The sequence below is a fragment of the Ambystoma mexicanum genome, chromosome 2p (assembly GCF_040938575.1).
Source record: "Ambystoma mexicanum isolate Mex_15411 chromosome 2p, UKY_AmexF1_1, whole genome shotgun sequence".
Taxonomy (NCBI): Eukaryota; Metazoa; Chordata; class Amphibia; order Caudata; family Ambystomatidae; genus Ambystoma; species Ambystoma mexicanum.
Window position 1 is genome coordinate 993,928,883 of NC_090923.1, and position 16,474 is coordinate 993,945,356.

General features: G+C 44.2%; 1 protein-coding gene across 2 annotated transcripts in view; it reads left to right on the plus strand.

Annotated features, from left to right (window-relative positions):
• The window catches only part of LOC138567003 (transmembrane protein 272-like), a 343,482-nt gene extending 332,968 nt beyond the window's left edge, over nt 1-10,514 (plus strand). For both annotated transcript variants that reach the window (XM_069644808.1, XM_069644807.1), the window contains exon 7: nt 1,169-10,514. In XM_069644808.1, the coding sequence (XP_069500909.1) occupies nt 1,169-1,353 (185 nt within the window). In that variant the 3' untranslated portion in view covers nt 1,354-10,514. The remainder of the gene's footprint in view (nt 1-1,168) is intronic.
• The last annotated feature ends 5,960 nt before the right edge of the window (nt 10,515-16,474 follow it).

Here is a 16,474-nt window from a genome sequence, read left to right on the forward strand (position 1 = left end):
TGGTCATGCGACTCAATATAGAAAGCCGTGTAATCGGGCATGATTTGGGGGACAGTCTGGATGTACTCCAGGGTATGCTTTCGAAGAACACCCGTAGGCTTGCCATTTCTACCCCAAATGCAGTCCTTAGATATGAATTTGGGCTTGCCTCATTGGCAAGCAGGGCCATATGGAGAAAGTTGCTGACCTACGCAAAACTCCTAAATCCACTGTTACACTCGCTTTATGAGAATTGGGGGGGGGGCAGACACGTACCTCAGGGGCTTCAATTACAACCTTCAAGGAACACATGGACACGTGTTGGGTGAAATGGGATCATTTCGAGAGGAACTCGCCCTAAATCCGCGTAAGACCAAAAATAACCTTTTCCAATATGATTGGGGGAAAACAGTAGACGAACTGGGAAATATTCCCTCTATAAAGAATACTCTAAGCTTGTATATAAAAGGGAGAAAAGGGAGCAGGCAGCGAAGTACATGCTTATTTTTCCACACGCTAGAAGAAGAGCATTATATCTTTGCTTCGGGTTAAATCAGCTACCGACGTTGGAAAGGGTGACAAGCTGGAAGAGGGTGCAAGGAAACAGAAGCTGCTGATTGTGTTGGGAGGAGGGTTTGATGGAATCCTTGAAAAATCTGGTGATGGGTTGTGATGCCCAGAGGGAAGAAAGGGTGAAATACTTTAACATTAAAATAGGTAATGAAGCATGGCGGTGCAGCCTAATGGGTGGCCAATCGCAGAGCTTGATTTTGGCCTTATGTGAATTCCTTTCTAAAATGGTAAAGAGGCTGAATGAGGACATCTTGGTAACATAATCTGATCCAATAGCTGAAAGGTCTTGTATTAATGAATGCTATGTAAATTAGCAAAAATAAAATAGGATACCCTTTTGGTTTTATATGCATAAAGAATTGTATTTTTATGTTTGTAAATGTAGTGATTGGTTTTTTAACTTCTGTCAGGTACTGTGAAAGTTTATCATTTGTTTTCTGTCTTGTACCTTTTGGGAAATAAAACACAAATAAAATTAAAAAAATAGGGGATGTGGTAGAAGCTTAGTAGTGACACAAGGGTCATACATGTATGGAGAGTCTTTATTGCTGAAGGAGTGCTGGCAAAACCAGTAACAGAACTGATTTTGTATTTTTCTGCCATTTCTATCCAACAGGAAGCGTTTGGGTGTTCCAGCGTTACACCACCTACCCCGGGCAGTGCCACCGAACGCTCTACTTGTTTGCCTTCTGGACTCTGATCACCCACTTCATCGGCTGTGCCATCGGCCTCTCCGGTGTCTTGATCTACTGTTGCTACTTCTGCATGCTGCTGCTAGCTTGCCATGCCGTGAACGGGTAGACGGGTCGCCTGGGCCCCCGAGCCTTGAGCGCTAAAGCCTCTATGGGTGCAGGGGGGTCGGACGGTGGGCTTCTTGTTCCCCACTCAGTCCCCCCTGCGTTCGGCTGTTCTCCTTCCCATCCTCTGTGGAGGAGATACCTGATCCAGCCAGGCTCTCAGTCCGAGCCTTAGAAGAACTGTTAATACTGAGGGCAGGGACTCTTGGGGAGACAGACTGCCACTCTTATGAGCCAGCAAGCCACAGATGACGATGGGCTACAGAAGCCATGCATTCACCATTTTGGCTGCCAAAATCCTTTTGTATGTGTATGTGTGTGTGTGCGTGCGTAATTGTGTGTTTGTCTACCAGTGCCTATATATTTCTTTTTTTTAAACTTAAAATCCAAAAGAGGGAACTATGAAAAAATTAAAGTGCTTTCACATAAAAGCCATTAAAGAAGGCTGGCTAACTCCCCAACTGATTGTCACCCAGTAGTTAAAGAGCAAAGCCAAAGAGCTTGCCCGGTGTTCATTTAAACTAGGAACCTACTTGTGAGAGAAGACAGTTCCTCGTAGTAGGAGGGAGGATGCCATGCAGCGCTAGGGGAGAAGAAAATGCATCCGCTCGTGCCAATGTTGAGCAGATGGAACCGAGCAAGGCTCTATTAAAAACGTGTGTAAGAAAGACGAGGGGGGAGGGACCCTGTCCCTGTTCAACACCGACATACTGTTTACAAACAAAATATCCTAACATTGAGGCCAGCACTGTTTACTGACATGTCGTTTGTGTATGTTTTAGATGTGCTATACATAGGGTGACCAGACGTCCCGGTTTTGCTGGGACTGTCCCTGTATTTGTTGCTCTGTCCCCCTTTCTCAAGATATTTTTCCCATTGGAAACTGCAGTGGTTCCGTTTTTTTGTAGTTGGTCTGTATAGCTGGCATGCAGGAATGCACAATCTTGCACAGAAGAAATCTTGCATTTGACAATTTAAGGTAGTGTTAGTTTGGGATAAATTAATTATAATATGTGTTTATTTGAACAATAATACTTAAACCCTCCTTCTCCTCCAAATGCTACTAAAGTGTAGTGGCTTGACAGCCACTTTCAAGAGTTAGTCCTACTTTTATGTTAGTTGCCCTGTCCCGGTTTTTTACTTTTTAAATCTGGACACCCTAGCTATACACCCTCAACCAGGAACAGTGTCAGAATGCATGCTGCTGCAAACAAAGTGCCAGGTCCCTGATGTGCCATGGAGCTCGACTTGCTGTTTGTAGGGACACTCTGGTGCATGATGGTGGCACCATAGATGGCTGCCTGAAATTGCCTTTCTGTAGCACTGGCACAGCCCTAAAGCCCTGCAGATTCCAAGAGATATAGAGGGACAAAGGCCGGGTGGGGGAAGAGATCAGCACCTTGGGGTGTAGACCACCGGAGTACTTAGACAATTCTGTCTTCTACCCTCTGACTCGGGATGGACACGCATGACATCTTCCATTGCATTTCAGCAGCAGGTTGGAATTGAGCAGAGAGTTTCTTTGTTTGTTTGTTTATTTATAGGGCGCCCGAAAACCCTTGGGTAGCTGGGCGCACAGAATAACAAGAATGCTTAGAACTTGGTTACAGGTTGCATATTACAGGTTGTTGGTAACATAAATTGTATACAATAATTACATTATGTACATTCTTTACATGTAAGGGTGGAAAGGTAACAAATTATATACAGTAAATACATTATGTACATTTTACATGTAAGAGTGGAGGGGTATGTGTGCCATCAGGTCACAATGCTCAGGGTCACCGGTTTCAGAGGTCATTGCGTCGAAGCCAGGTGCGGGTATGGTGCCTGAAGCTGTTGTAGGGCTGGTCCCTTCTTAGTTCGGTATACCATCATTTCATCGCCGCACTTTTCATCGCAGGGTTTTTTGGCGCGATTTTTTTTTCGTTTAAAAAAACATCAAATTTTTTGGGGGGGTACATTTTTTAAAAAATGGGTTTGGGTGTTCGGGATGTAAAAAAAAAGAAAAAAAAGAAAGGGGGGTTTGGTGGGATTACCCCCCCCCCCCCAAAAAAAATGTTTTTTCGAAAAATAAATCGCGGCAAAAAACCCTGCGATGAAAAGTGCGGCGATGAAATCACGTAGAACCCTTGGTTCAACTGGTAGGGCGTTCCAGTACTGGGCTGCTTGCACAGGGAAGCTATTACCTCCTGTTTTGTTTAGTCGGAATCTAGGGGTTTGGAGGCAGAAAGAGTTGGCTGTTCTGGTTGGTCGTGCAGTGGTTTTTCTTATTATTCTTTCCCTAAGGTATGGGGGGGCTGCATTGTTCAGACATTTGAATGTTAGTGTGACAATTTTGAAGGTGATTCTATCGCTAATTTTTAGCCAGTTGTATTTTCTCTGCACATTCGAGATGTGCTCTCTAGCTGGCAGGTTCAGGGCCGTTCTGAGCGTGTTGTTTTGTAGGGTTTGAAGTTTCTTGATGATGTATTTATTTGTGCCTGCATAAAGTGCATTGCAGTAATCCAGTTTTGAGAGGATTAGTGCATTGGCTAGGATAATGCAGCTAGCTGGTGAGAGGAAGGGTCTGCTTGCTTTAATAAGTTTACCGGTAGAGGCTGTGGATGAGGCCAGGCAGTTCACTTGTTTCCTTAGGGACAAAGTGGAGTCCAAATAGACACCGAGGGTTTTCACCTCTTTGGCGACGGGGATTATATTGCCATCGATATTGAAGGAGCTGTAGTTGGAATCAAGTTTTTTTAGGTTGTTGGGTGAGCCTAGAATGAGGATCTCTGTTTTTTCATCATTCAGGCAGAGGCCATGGGTTGCCATCCATGCCTGAATGAGGGTGTAAATTGTGTTTACTAAAGCTGTATCCGTAGTGAAATTGCCCGAAAGGGGGATGAGGATCTGGGTGTCGTCTGCATAATTTGTTTAGGTGACACCCAGTCTGTCCAATTTGTCGAATAGAGGTTTAGTAAAGATATTATACATCGTTGGCGAGACACAAGAGCCCTGTGGGACTCCACATGTTGTCTGGATAGGGTCTGCAGAGTCTAAGGATGAGAAGACTCGCATGCTTCTGTTGTCGAGAAAGGATTGGATCCAGGCTATGGCTTCACTTGAGAAGTGGGTGGCTGACACTAGGTGTTTGCAGAGTACTGCGTGGTCCACTAGGTCAAAAGCCACCGACAGATCAAGGAGGAGTAGCATAGCTGTGTTTCCTTTATCGTTGAGCTCGTCAATTTGGGCTTTGAGATCTATAAGGGTGGTCTCAGTGCCGTGTTGCGGTCTGAAGCCCGATTGACGAGCGCCGAGGAGTTGGTTGGTCTCTAGGTATTTTTGGATTTGGAGATAGGCCACTCTGTCAATTATCTTCAGGAGGAAAGGGACAGTAGTGATGGGCCTATAGTTGGTGGGGATGGAGGGGTCTAAGGTTTGTTTTTTAAGCAGGGGGAGAACCCAGGACTCTTTTAAGCTACTTGGGACGGTGCTAGATGAGAAGGAGGCATTGATGAGTTTAGTGACGAAGGGGGCAAGGTCTCTAACGGCATCCTTGATTATCTGGGCCGGGCAGTAATCACCTTTGCAATTGGAAGGTTTTAGTGAGGCAATGATTTTTTCAGTTTCATGTGTGGAAACTTTAGAGAATTTGAAGGGTGTTAGGCTAGGTTTGAGCGTGGGCGTGGGTGTGCTGGGAATTTCACTAAGAGGGAGCAAGGCTTTTTTTTTTTAGCAATTTCTGTTTGTAGTGTTTTTACTTTATTAGCGAGGGCATTTTGGATATTGGTACACCATTGCTTGTCTTTGGGTACGTTATCAGGTGGTGATATGGGGGATTCGAGTTCTCGCAAGATTGCGAATAGTTCCTTTGTATTGGAGCATGCTTTGGAAATTCGGTCGTTATAGACTTCTTTTTTAGCTTGGATGATTGCTTTCTTATAATGTGTAGCGCACACTTTCAGTTTAAGTTTATTTTCAGCTGTAGGGGAGTGTTGCCATACAGTTTCAAGCTTCCTTTTTCCCAGTCTCAGTTCTTTTAGATGGGGGGTGAACCAAGTATTAAGGTGGGATTGCTGTTTACTTTTACAGTTTTTCAGTGGGGCGATGGTGTCCATGGCTATGGCCATGGTGTCGTCGTATATTTTAACCATGGTGTCAGGGTCAGAATGAAATGGCAAGGCATTGATGGTTGGGAGGAGCAGGGGTAGGATATTGCCTGGTGTGATGTTTTTTCTGGATCTAGTGGAAACAGATGGTGCCACTGTTTTTTCAATTCTGGACATCTTGTTGAGTGTGAAGTAGAAATTGATGAGGACGTGGTCAGTCCAAGGCTGGGGTGTAATTTTATTGATAGTAGTAGGGCATTTGGAGGTGGCTACCCAGTCTAGTATTCTCCCTTTGTCATGGGTGGGGGTGAGGACTTTTTGGGTGAGGCCATGCCCTTCAAGCATGGTAGCGATTGTTTGCACTTGTTTGTCATTTGGGTCGTTAAGACCTAGGTTAAGGTCGCCAAGGATCATTGTCTGGGATGACTTTTTTGTGTTGCCTGCTAAGAGGCTGGATAATTCCTCTTCGAAAGGGCCTAAGGCCCTGGTGGCCTGTAAATGAGATAAATAGTTAGGGTTTGGCATGGGGATATTGGTAATTTAGCAGCCAAGAGTTCACAGGATTTTAAGGTGGGCAGTGTTGTTAACCTTACATTCAGGTTGGATTTGGCAATGATGGTTAAGCCACCACCTCTGGCGTTAGGGCCGTCTAGTCTTAGTAGTTGGTACTCTTTGGCTATTGCTAAGGAGAGGGCTGGACCTGCTGCGTCATGTAGCCAGGTTTCTGTGACTGCTAGGAGGTCAAGGTTATCTAAGGTAAGGAGGTCAGCTATTTCAGTGGCGTGGGCCACGACTGATCTAGCATTGATCAGTGCTCCTGTTATGGAGATTGTTTTAGGTAGACAGTTGGTGTTAGAAGTAACCGGGATGGGTTCTTTCATTAAAGTGCTGGCAGGTAATTGTGGTTTAGGTTGCGTTGAGCTCCTAGTCTGGTTTTTTTTTGGGTATGGTACGGCGATTCAAATAGGGGTTGCTAGGTAACTGCGGTTCGTAGAGGGTGGAGAGTCTAGCGCGAAGCCTAGGGTTTCTGTGGAGAGTAGGGCAGGGTGCATGTTTAAATTGGTCCATAGTTGCCAGTATAAGCTGTAATAACAGCAGTGGGGCGTATGTTAATAGGGTTGTGCTAAAATGCATTCTGCTAGAGTTGAGGATGTATTACTGTATAATATGTCGTATAGATAAGTGGGTTGAGAGCACAAGATCCTAAGGCTGGCACATTAGGCGGTCACTCGATTAGGGCACAGTGGACTAGGATAAGGGTAAAGCAACTATTCAGAGGTTCTAACTTCGCTACTGGGCTAGTCAATAGTCTAGGCAATATGCTAGGCAATAGTCAGAGTCAAGTGCTGTAGTCACAGATCGTAGTGGGCAATACAATGTGCTAACACACATATGTTCACAGTGGTAAGTAAGCCTGGTAAGGAGCATGGTGAAATGTGGCCTATGAACAGCAAGAGGCACAGTCAAGAGGGCAAATGTGGCCAGAGTCATCGTTCCTCACTACTCCAGGGCCTCACAGGGACCGATGAGGAATAGCACCAGAGAGTCTCCACTATGACAGCATGCAAACATCAGGTGGAGGTTTACACGAGAACATGGCAGCAGCTGTGCCCTTTATAACTCAGAAACATCAGGCCAAATCCCATTTAATGTCTTGTAAATAGTTTCTACTGGGTTCAGTTTCACAGCATGTGCCTGTGGCCATGTCCTGTATACAGCCGTGGGCTGGCCCACAAGAAATCCCAGAGATTTCCCAGTGGGCCTCTTTAGTGTGGTTACCCTGGTTTTCTGCTCCTCCCACCATCTCTGCCATGCACCCCACCTGCTTCCTTCCATCTGTCTAACCCCCATCTCATTTTGAAGTAAAGCATTTGTTCTAAAGCTTACAGTATATTGTTTCTCACTATTGACAAATGTTATATATTGTTTTTTTGACATGTTTAACCCTTTAAATGCCAGCGACGAACCGGCTCGTCGGTAAAAACCGCTCCAGGTTACCACCGACGAGCCGGCTCGTCAGTGGCACTTAAGGGGTTTATGAGGGGGGAAATGTCACTTAAGAGGTTAACTGCTTTTTAGTCTCTATAAGGTTCTGCGGGTTTGGGCTGTGAATACCGCGATTTTAAAAAAAAACCATTGGCACTGGGGGGGAACCTCAATGGCACCTAAGAGGTTAACTGCTTTTTAGTCTCTATAAGGTTCTGCAACCTTTGGCTCTCCAGAAAACACTTGTGTATAGGCACGTTATAAATGCCATATCATATCATATCAGATGTGTTGGACTGCAACTCCCATCAGACCTAGCCAGCAAAGCCAAAGGTGAGAAGGGGTCATGGGGTCAGAGTCCAAAGCATATGGAGAGCATCAGGGTGAAGAACTCTGCACGGGCAAATGTGATTTCAAATTCACTATCTGGCCCCATTTGTTTCCAAATTCTCTTGTGGGAGAACAACCCAAACCCTACTTAGAGGGGTTGGGCTTGCTCACACAGTATAATATGGGGCCACATTACAAAACATTTCCAGGGCCCCTTTTTGGTCCCAGTTCACCCCTGGCTGTGTGTGTCCAGTAGAAAAAAACAAAGGCAATTCCAATGGTTTCACAGGACTATAAGCTCAAACCAATACATTCCAACAGGCACCAATCGCTTGCCCAAGGTTGCAAATGGAATCGGCTTAAATGTTCTCTGCACCTAGTCGCCAGATGCCAAAAGCAGCTCACAGAGTACAACCCATTTCGACATGGCAGGAGATTAGACATCTTATTTTTGCTGGGGCTGTCATGGAATTGGGTGCTCTGTTCACTCGTGCCGTCCTGTTTTTTTTGTTTTGTTATTTGAAATTAGCACGACCTCGAAAAGAAGTCAAGGTGTGTTTCACAAATCAACATAATAACTTGTTAAACACTCAATAAATTCCATAATCTACGATTTCGCTGCAATCTTCGGCAGACTTGAACCACCAACCTCTCAACTAACAGCCATATCTATAACCGTTTATGCCACAGAGACTGTTTAAGGAAAGATCATAGACAGACTTGTGATATGAATTGGCGCAAAAGCTCCCTTGTAGCCACAGTGCTAGAGTCGCAGGTAAATCAGCAGGGTATGTCAGTGGAGAGTGCATAGAATCACTCCCTCCCTCCTTTCCCCGACTCCTGCTTGCCACGTTTCCCAGTTCCATGCGTGACACCTCGAGCCAGTACTGGTTTTTGCTTCCAATTGCATGCTGGGACTTGTAGTTTTGTTTTTCCCATTGCAAGGGTGGGCCTACAAGTCCCACCATGCAGTGCGGATAAAAAACAGGACTGCCTCATAGACTCCGCATGGAATAGGGAAAGCTGGCAGCTATGCTCACTGCTAAAGTATAGTACTGGAAGACACTGTCAAAAGTCAGTCCTCCTTTTATGTTGGTTGCTTGTCCCTGTATCTTATTTTGAAAATCTGGTCACCCCAGGTGGTCTAATGAAATGTCGAACAGGAGCACAGAGAAAGGCCTTCTTTCAGAGTTTCATTTTTCACCACACATACTTAGCGAATGCCCTGCAGCAATGGCTTAGCGGCAAAGCATCACCAAGGTACATCTGCCGATAAAAAGCTCCCACGGTGACTGCGTACAACCATGTGACACAAATAGTTTCCTGCACGTCATGCCGGGTTCTTTCCTTTGATAATTTAGTTGTATGTTGCTTAGACCTGCAAAAGTGCTAACCGGTACTCTGTGAGTGTCCTACCGCCTGTTGTGACTTCTAAGCCATCAACACTCTGAATTCTGGGACTCATAGTTTCGACTTTTACATTTTAATTTTGGGAATACAAGTGCTGCCACTTAGAAGGCTGCTGAAAATCCAAGAACTGGCGGAAGACACATGCCATGGTGTGGGGACGGTTACTATGAATTGATCTGGTCATTGCGCTTTCTGGTTACCCGTGATCAAGGGTTAATTACTCTGAGCCAAAGTTTTGAATGTATTGTTAAAGGTCCATTTAGCCAATACTCTTCTTTCAAGTCAGACTAATTTATGTATTTTATATTTTCACAAAACCATTTTATTTATTTTCTAAACAACTATTATTTATTCTGATCTCAGAATGTTTGATGTTCGCAGTAGAACTCTGGCCTGTAAATGGAGTGGCTGTGAGTGTACAATGGATGGGTATGTTCACTTTGTTATTTCTCTCTAGCCGCAACGTCTAGGCTATGACGTCACTCTAGAAACCTTGTCAGCTCTTGTATCCTCATATGCCCTAGATATGTTGTGCTCTCTGTGTAACTCTGCTTGAAGGACATTTTTTTTAAAAAAATGAACAGTTTGCCAAAGTCATTTAAAGGAGACGAGATTTTCCTGCCACTTTACATAACATAGTAGTTCCAAGAAGGCTTACATTTTATTCTCAAATATGTCCCTACTCTGACCTTTTCGGTGCTTTTTTTAGCATTGGCTCCCAGACAAATATATATGCCTCCACAAGTGTACACATGTGCGCCATTGCTCCAGTGGCAGCGCTCGGGCCTCAGCCTGCTCTCTTCAGTGACAAACAAGCATTCCCAAGATGGAGCTCTTCGTCCCTCTCTGACAACAAAAGCAAAAACTCCAATGGGGTGGCTTGAGGAGCGGCATCAGCGTCCCTTTAACAGCAGAGGGCGCTGCCAGCTGGTTTGCCCGACTTAAACAAGGCGCTAAGTGTCTTCAACAGTTGCTTACAGGAGATCTGACGCCGCTATTTAGAACCCTCCCTGCCACCTCCACACCTTTAGACTGGGGATCACCCCCTTCCTAGTGTTCCAGTGTGTCTTTGTGTCTTTACTGTGTGCCGTATTATGTACTCTTTATGTATTTTTATACTTTGTTATCAAACAATTGTTTTTAATGGATCCTTGACTTTGGCATGCCAATGGCTTTAACTATGCAGTGTTCCAGAGGTTGCATGGCAAAGTGAGATACCCAGCAAAACCTGCACGTCTTGGCCTAAAAACACAGCATGCTGGACGCCTGCCATGAATTTCATATTCTGCAAATGGAGATAACTTTCACATTTAAAAAAAATCAAACAATAAAAATCGAAACCAACAAATACGCGTTTTTTTCCCATAATGTCTGGCTGAAAAGGGGAAATGGCAAACTGCTTCTCAGGATTGTAAATTCAAACATGTGTCTGTCTTGCATCAGAGGTGCACCCCTCCATACCTGCCTGTGGGGGAGGGCCACAGTCTCCTTCGAACATTCGAGACACAGGCCTTAAGCGAATGAGTGGAGTGAGTGAGGATGCAGTGCTTACTGTGCTCTACACAGGTTATTGCCGGACATGCTTAATTCTGTTGTCTAGAATTTGGAAAGTTCTATCCCCACTGTTAGTAGGGAGAAAGATTAGAACATTATGTTATATATGACACTTATTTCTAATCCATTCAAAGGCCCTACCATCCCTTTGTAATTGTAGGAGTAAATACATTCTAGGATCTTCGTTGATAGCATCATGAATAGGACAAGCATTCATTTCAACCATTCTCAACTCAAGCTGCTGCTGACCCAGACTTTTGTCAATGATTGGCAAATATAAGGTCTAGTTTAGATGTCATGGTAACAGTGAGAATTTAATGTCATTCAGAGAATTTATAGGATTCAAAATATGTACAATGCAGTGAAGAAACAAGTCCTTTACCCAGTAATAGAGGCGCTGAAAATCTAGTCCTGGGGTCTGCAACCTTTTGCTCTTTCGATGTTTTGGACTACAACTGCCATTAGCCATAGCCAGAATAGTCAATGGTGGGGGATCATGGGAGTTATAGACCAAAATATCTGGACAGCTGCAGCTTCCAGAGTACTGATCTAGACTATATCTGGTTCTGCCAGATTTGAAATTAAATGAAACATAATCACTGATTTGATCCAGAAAAACAGGAAATTAGCTTAATCCATTCCAAAAGACTGATAAGACTTTATAGGTTTACTTAGAGATTGCACCTTGTATGTCGTATTCAACAGGATATAATTTCTAAAGAGTGCATTATTTAGGCAATAAACCTAGATGAGCAGGGGAATTACTGGGTCAGGTAATGCCCGAGGGCCTACTACAGGCCTGGGCGAAATGAGGGCCTTAACATCAGCCCCAATGGGTTTATTGCTATTGGCATCCTGGAATTTTTTTTTTCTCGGGATGCTAATAGTTTTTATTTACGTTAACAAATGGTGTGTTTGCCGAGTGTTCACGGCGCCGTCGAGTGACGAGGAAGCTGTGGTAAATGGGGTGGAAGAGGGACGATGGAGGTGGAAATGAGGAAGCTGGTGATGGGGAAACTGGCGTCTGGTGAGCACTTTTCTGCAGCCCAGCAGGGAAGATGGTGGCCTCCGGCTTCTGAGAAGGCTCAGATCGGAGACTTTACCATGAGGTACCCCTGAAGCAAGAAAAAGAATAGTCAGAGAGGAAGTGGGGAAGATGTTGAGCTCTGATATTATTGAGCCATCCCAGAGTCCTTGGTCTTTGCCGATAGTACTCTCTGCCAAGCCAGATCAATCGTGGAAGTTCTGTATTGATTTCAGGAAGGTGAACACAGTATCACAATTCGTTAGTTATCCTCTGCCATGGGTAGACAATCTGATTGATCGATTAGTGAGACGCCTTTTTGTCTCCTCTATTGATCTGATGAAAGGATACTGCAAGTACCCGTTAACCCAGAAGACAAGGAAAAAACAGCATTCTCCACCTCTATTGGACTATTCCAGTTCAAAGTTTTACCTTTTGGACCACACGGGGCACCTGCCACACTTCAACGGTTCATGGATCTAAACCTTTGTCCTTACTCCTCTTTCTTTGGAGCTTGCATTGATGATATAATCATTCATAGTAGGACATGCAAGGAACACATACACCATCTTTATCTAGTTATCAGAGCTTTGAGGCTGACCGACCTCACTGCAAACCCCCAAAAATGTCACTTGGCACAGTCGTCAGTGAAGTATCTCTGTTTTTGTGTGTAGAATGGACTTGTTCAACCACAAGACCAAAAAGTAAAAGCCGTTCAGGAAACCCCAGTGCCCAAAACCAAGAAAGAACTAAGAGCCTTCTCATGGTTAGTGGGTTATTATAGGCGATTCATCTCGTTATTCTTCTATTACCTCTTTCCTCACTGATAAGCTTAAAAACCCTGAACCCCAAAAGATAAAGTGGAGCACTGAAGACCAAAACTGTTTTGATAAACTCAAGTGTATTTTGTGCAGCAAGCCAGTGTTAAAAGTGCCTGATTTTAACAAGGAGTTAATTTTACAAACAGACGCTTCACAAATTCGGTTGGGGGCTGTTCTTTCCCAAAATTACAATGGCATTGAACATCCAATCCTTTATATCAGTAGAAAGCTATTTCCCAGGGAAAAGAACTATGCCACAATTAAACTTGAGGCCTTACCCATAAAGGGGGCTGTCTCGTACATAAAATACTACGTCACAGGCAGGAGGTTTAGGCTGGTCACTGATCATTCTCCATTAACATGAATGAGCCGCCGTAAAGACATCAATGTGTAAGTCATGCGCTGGTTCCCAGATATGCAGCACTATTGTTTTATGGTTGAACAGCGAAAAGGCAAAAATCTGGGGAATATAGACTTCCTTTCCCATTTCCCAATAGATGCTGAAAGAACCAGCAGCATTGGGAGTAGGGTATTTATGAATCTGGTGATCTCATCACTCCTTTCCCAGAGGTAGCCTCTCCCCATGTGGCCGATGGACAGTAGCCGCTAACTGATCCTGACCCTGGGGGCAGCTATGTGAGGAAGGACCACATGGGGGAGGCAACCCTCTTGGGGATTACACAGCATTGTCAGGTGAAAGCACATACCCCACTTTCCCTTTCAAGGAAGTCCCCTCCATACCTCAAGCCTTTATGGCTTCCTGTGATTGTTCCCCTCAAATCTCCACCAAATCTACTGACAGTTGTCAGTATGCAATGAATAATACTCCAAGAACGACCTATAAATCCCCTATGCATAGAAATACTTGGACGAGGAGGCTGGATGAAGTAATGAAGATCAATGAGTCTGATAAGCACATCAAATGCTCTAGTGTTTGCAAACCAGGGATAGGGGCCGAGACAGTGAAAAATCCCAACCAGCATTGTGAAAGGAGACGCTGCCTGGGATAGCTTTGTCCTCTCTGGGTTGACCAAGGGACTATTGAGCCACAATGAAGACCATGGAGTCGGCGGGCTCAGAGGGACTCAAACGGAAGAAGGACTGCAGATGCTGGTTTACTGTGGCAGAGCCGGGATTAGAAGAAGAGGGAAGTAAGTCTCTCTGGTGGCCACAGGAATCGAGCAGCAGCACTGAAGCCACTCGAACACAAAGGGTCTACAGCAAGGCAGAAGATGGGATGGACACAGGAGCAGCTGAATGAAGCCAGCAACACAGTGTAGGAGAGGCAGGACACTGGAGCAATGCGACCCATTTAATGAAGAAGAGCTGGAGAACACTAAGAAATTCCAGTGAGTCACGAGAAGGGAAACTGGGATACTGATGTGCTCCATAAAAATTATCAAGGACAGAAAAGAGCAAGCAGAGTGAAAGAAAGGGAATTTAAGACCAAATGTCTCCGATATAATGTGAATGCGAGAAAAATCCAACTAGGTGAATGCGAGGCAAGAGCGAGTTTGCAAGTGTGTAAAGTGAGCCAAACAAGAACAGCCCTCACAGGAGAGTATACCAGGCAAAGTTAAGTTTGCAAATGTGTAAAGTGAATCACACGAGAACAACCCTGGCAGGAGAGTATACCAGGCAAAGGCAAGTTTGCAAGTCTGTAAAGTGAAACGCACGAGAAAAGCCCAGGCAGGAGAGTATACCATGCAAAGTGGGAGGAAATATCCTCTGAGGCCATACATAACTTTGGTTGTGTAATTGATTCATTGTGTTGGTAAAGAGCAACCTGGGGCAGGGAGCTATCCCCTGGAACTGTGGACATGTGTGTTGAAGTTACATGTTTCATTTGATCTTAAGCATTTGTGCACTTTCAAACCCAAAGACATTATCCTTATCACATTAGTATTTCTTTTAAGGTTTGAGTGCTAGGATAGGATTTCGGACACATGACATTTTGCTTTGGACATATTGACACAGGACAGACCCTTAGATTTTGGTTGAGGTAGGGAAATACCTCTTAAGTTACGGATAGCAAGGCAGTTTCTAACCCCTCTTATTTTGAATAGAAGTTTATAGTCCAAACTATGAGCTCTCTGTGTCCACGTCTCATTTGTAGCTCCTCACAGTATATACCTCTCTGCTGCTTCTCATCCGACTGCAAGAACAGGGCTGATGAAGGGGACCGAAGATTATTTCTCAAAGGAATATAGTATCAAGGAAAGTTAGTCTTTTCAGCATGCTGCCATCAGCATAACATGTCCACCAACAAACATTTTCAAGTGGTTTGCTTGTACTAATTTGAGAAGCTTGTGCAGTAGTGCTTAATACCTTTTTCTGGCCACTAAATAATGTAACCATTACTATGTTATTATTGCTATATCTATTTATTTATTGTTGTTTTTAGTTATCATTAACAATCAACTAAACCTAAACGATTCATGCACACGTGCATGGCCCTTATGAGTACCGTATCAATTTCCTACAGTGTATCACAATTTATGAACCATGGGAAAGAGATACAAAAATACACAAGAATAAGAGCAATTAAGAGACACATTTGCAGTTTATCATGCACATAAATGTAATCCAGAACCCAAATTGGAATCACAACTTTCCTTTGACTTTTTAATCATAGTAAGCATAGCGTCTGCTTACATTTGATATAGTTCCCTACTCTCACCTCTACAATGATCTGCATAAGGATTTCTCTGTGAAACCGCAAGTGACATGGTTCACCACCAGGTATATCCTGCTTCCCTATTGAGTATGAATCGCTACATGAATCGCTGCATCAGGTTCTTAACTAAGCTTTTTTTAAGTGGCTAGATCATGCGATGCACACTAGGCAGTAGGTAAGAGTCTTCGAGCACTTATACAACAAATTCCAGATTAAAATGAGTAACTCGGAAAAACATAATATAAAAAGTCCCATCTTTACTTCTAACGGTTGACAGTTTACATATTCCATACTTGTACACATTTTATTTTTTACTTGAAAAAATGCTTACACCTTCAAAACGTTGAGTTTCACAACATGTGCCGGTGGCCATATACAGCTGTGGGCTGGCACACAAGAAACCCCTGAGATTTCCCAGTGGGCCTCTTTAGTGTGGTTACCCTGGTTTTCTGCTCCTCTCACCATCTCTGACATGCACCCCACCTGCTTCCTTCCATATGTCTAACCCCCACCTCCTTTTGAAGTAAAGAATTTGTTCTAAAGCTTATAGTATATTATTTCTCACTCTTGACAAATGTTATCTATTGGAGGGTTTTACGTGTTTAACTACGTTTTAGTCTCTATAAGGCTCGGCAACCTTTGGCTCTCCAGATGTGTTGGACTACATCTCCCATTAGACCTAGCCAGCAAAGCCAAAGGTGAGAAGGGGTCATGGAGTCAGAGTCCAGAGCATATAGAGAGCTTCAGGGTGAAGAACTCTGCATGGACAAATGTGCTTTAAAATGCACTACCAGGCCCCATTTGTTTCCAAATTGTCTTGTAGGAGAACCACCAAAACCCTCCTTAGAGGGGTTGGGCTTGCTCACACAGTGTAATATGGGACCACTTTACAAAACATTTCCAGGGCCCCTTTTAGGTCCCAGTTCACCCCTGGCTGTGTGTGTCCAGTAGAAAACACAAAGGCAATTCCAATGGTTTCATAGGATTATAAACTCAAACCGATACATTCCAACAGGCACCAAGCGCTTGCCCAAGGTTGCAAATGGAATCGGCTAAAATGTCCATTGCACCAAGTCGCCAGATGCCAAAAGCAGCTCACACAGTACCACCCATTTCTACATGGCAGGAGATTAGACATCCTATCTTTGCTGGGGCTGGAATTGGGTGCTCTGTTCGCCCGTGCCGTCCTCATATTTGAAATGAGCACAATCTCGAAAACAAGACAAAGTGTG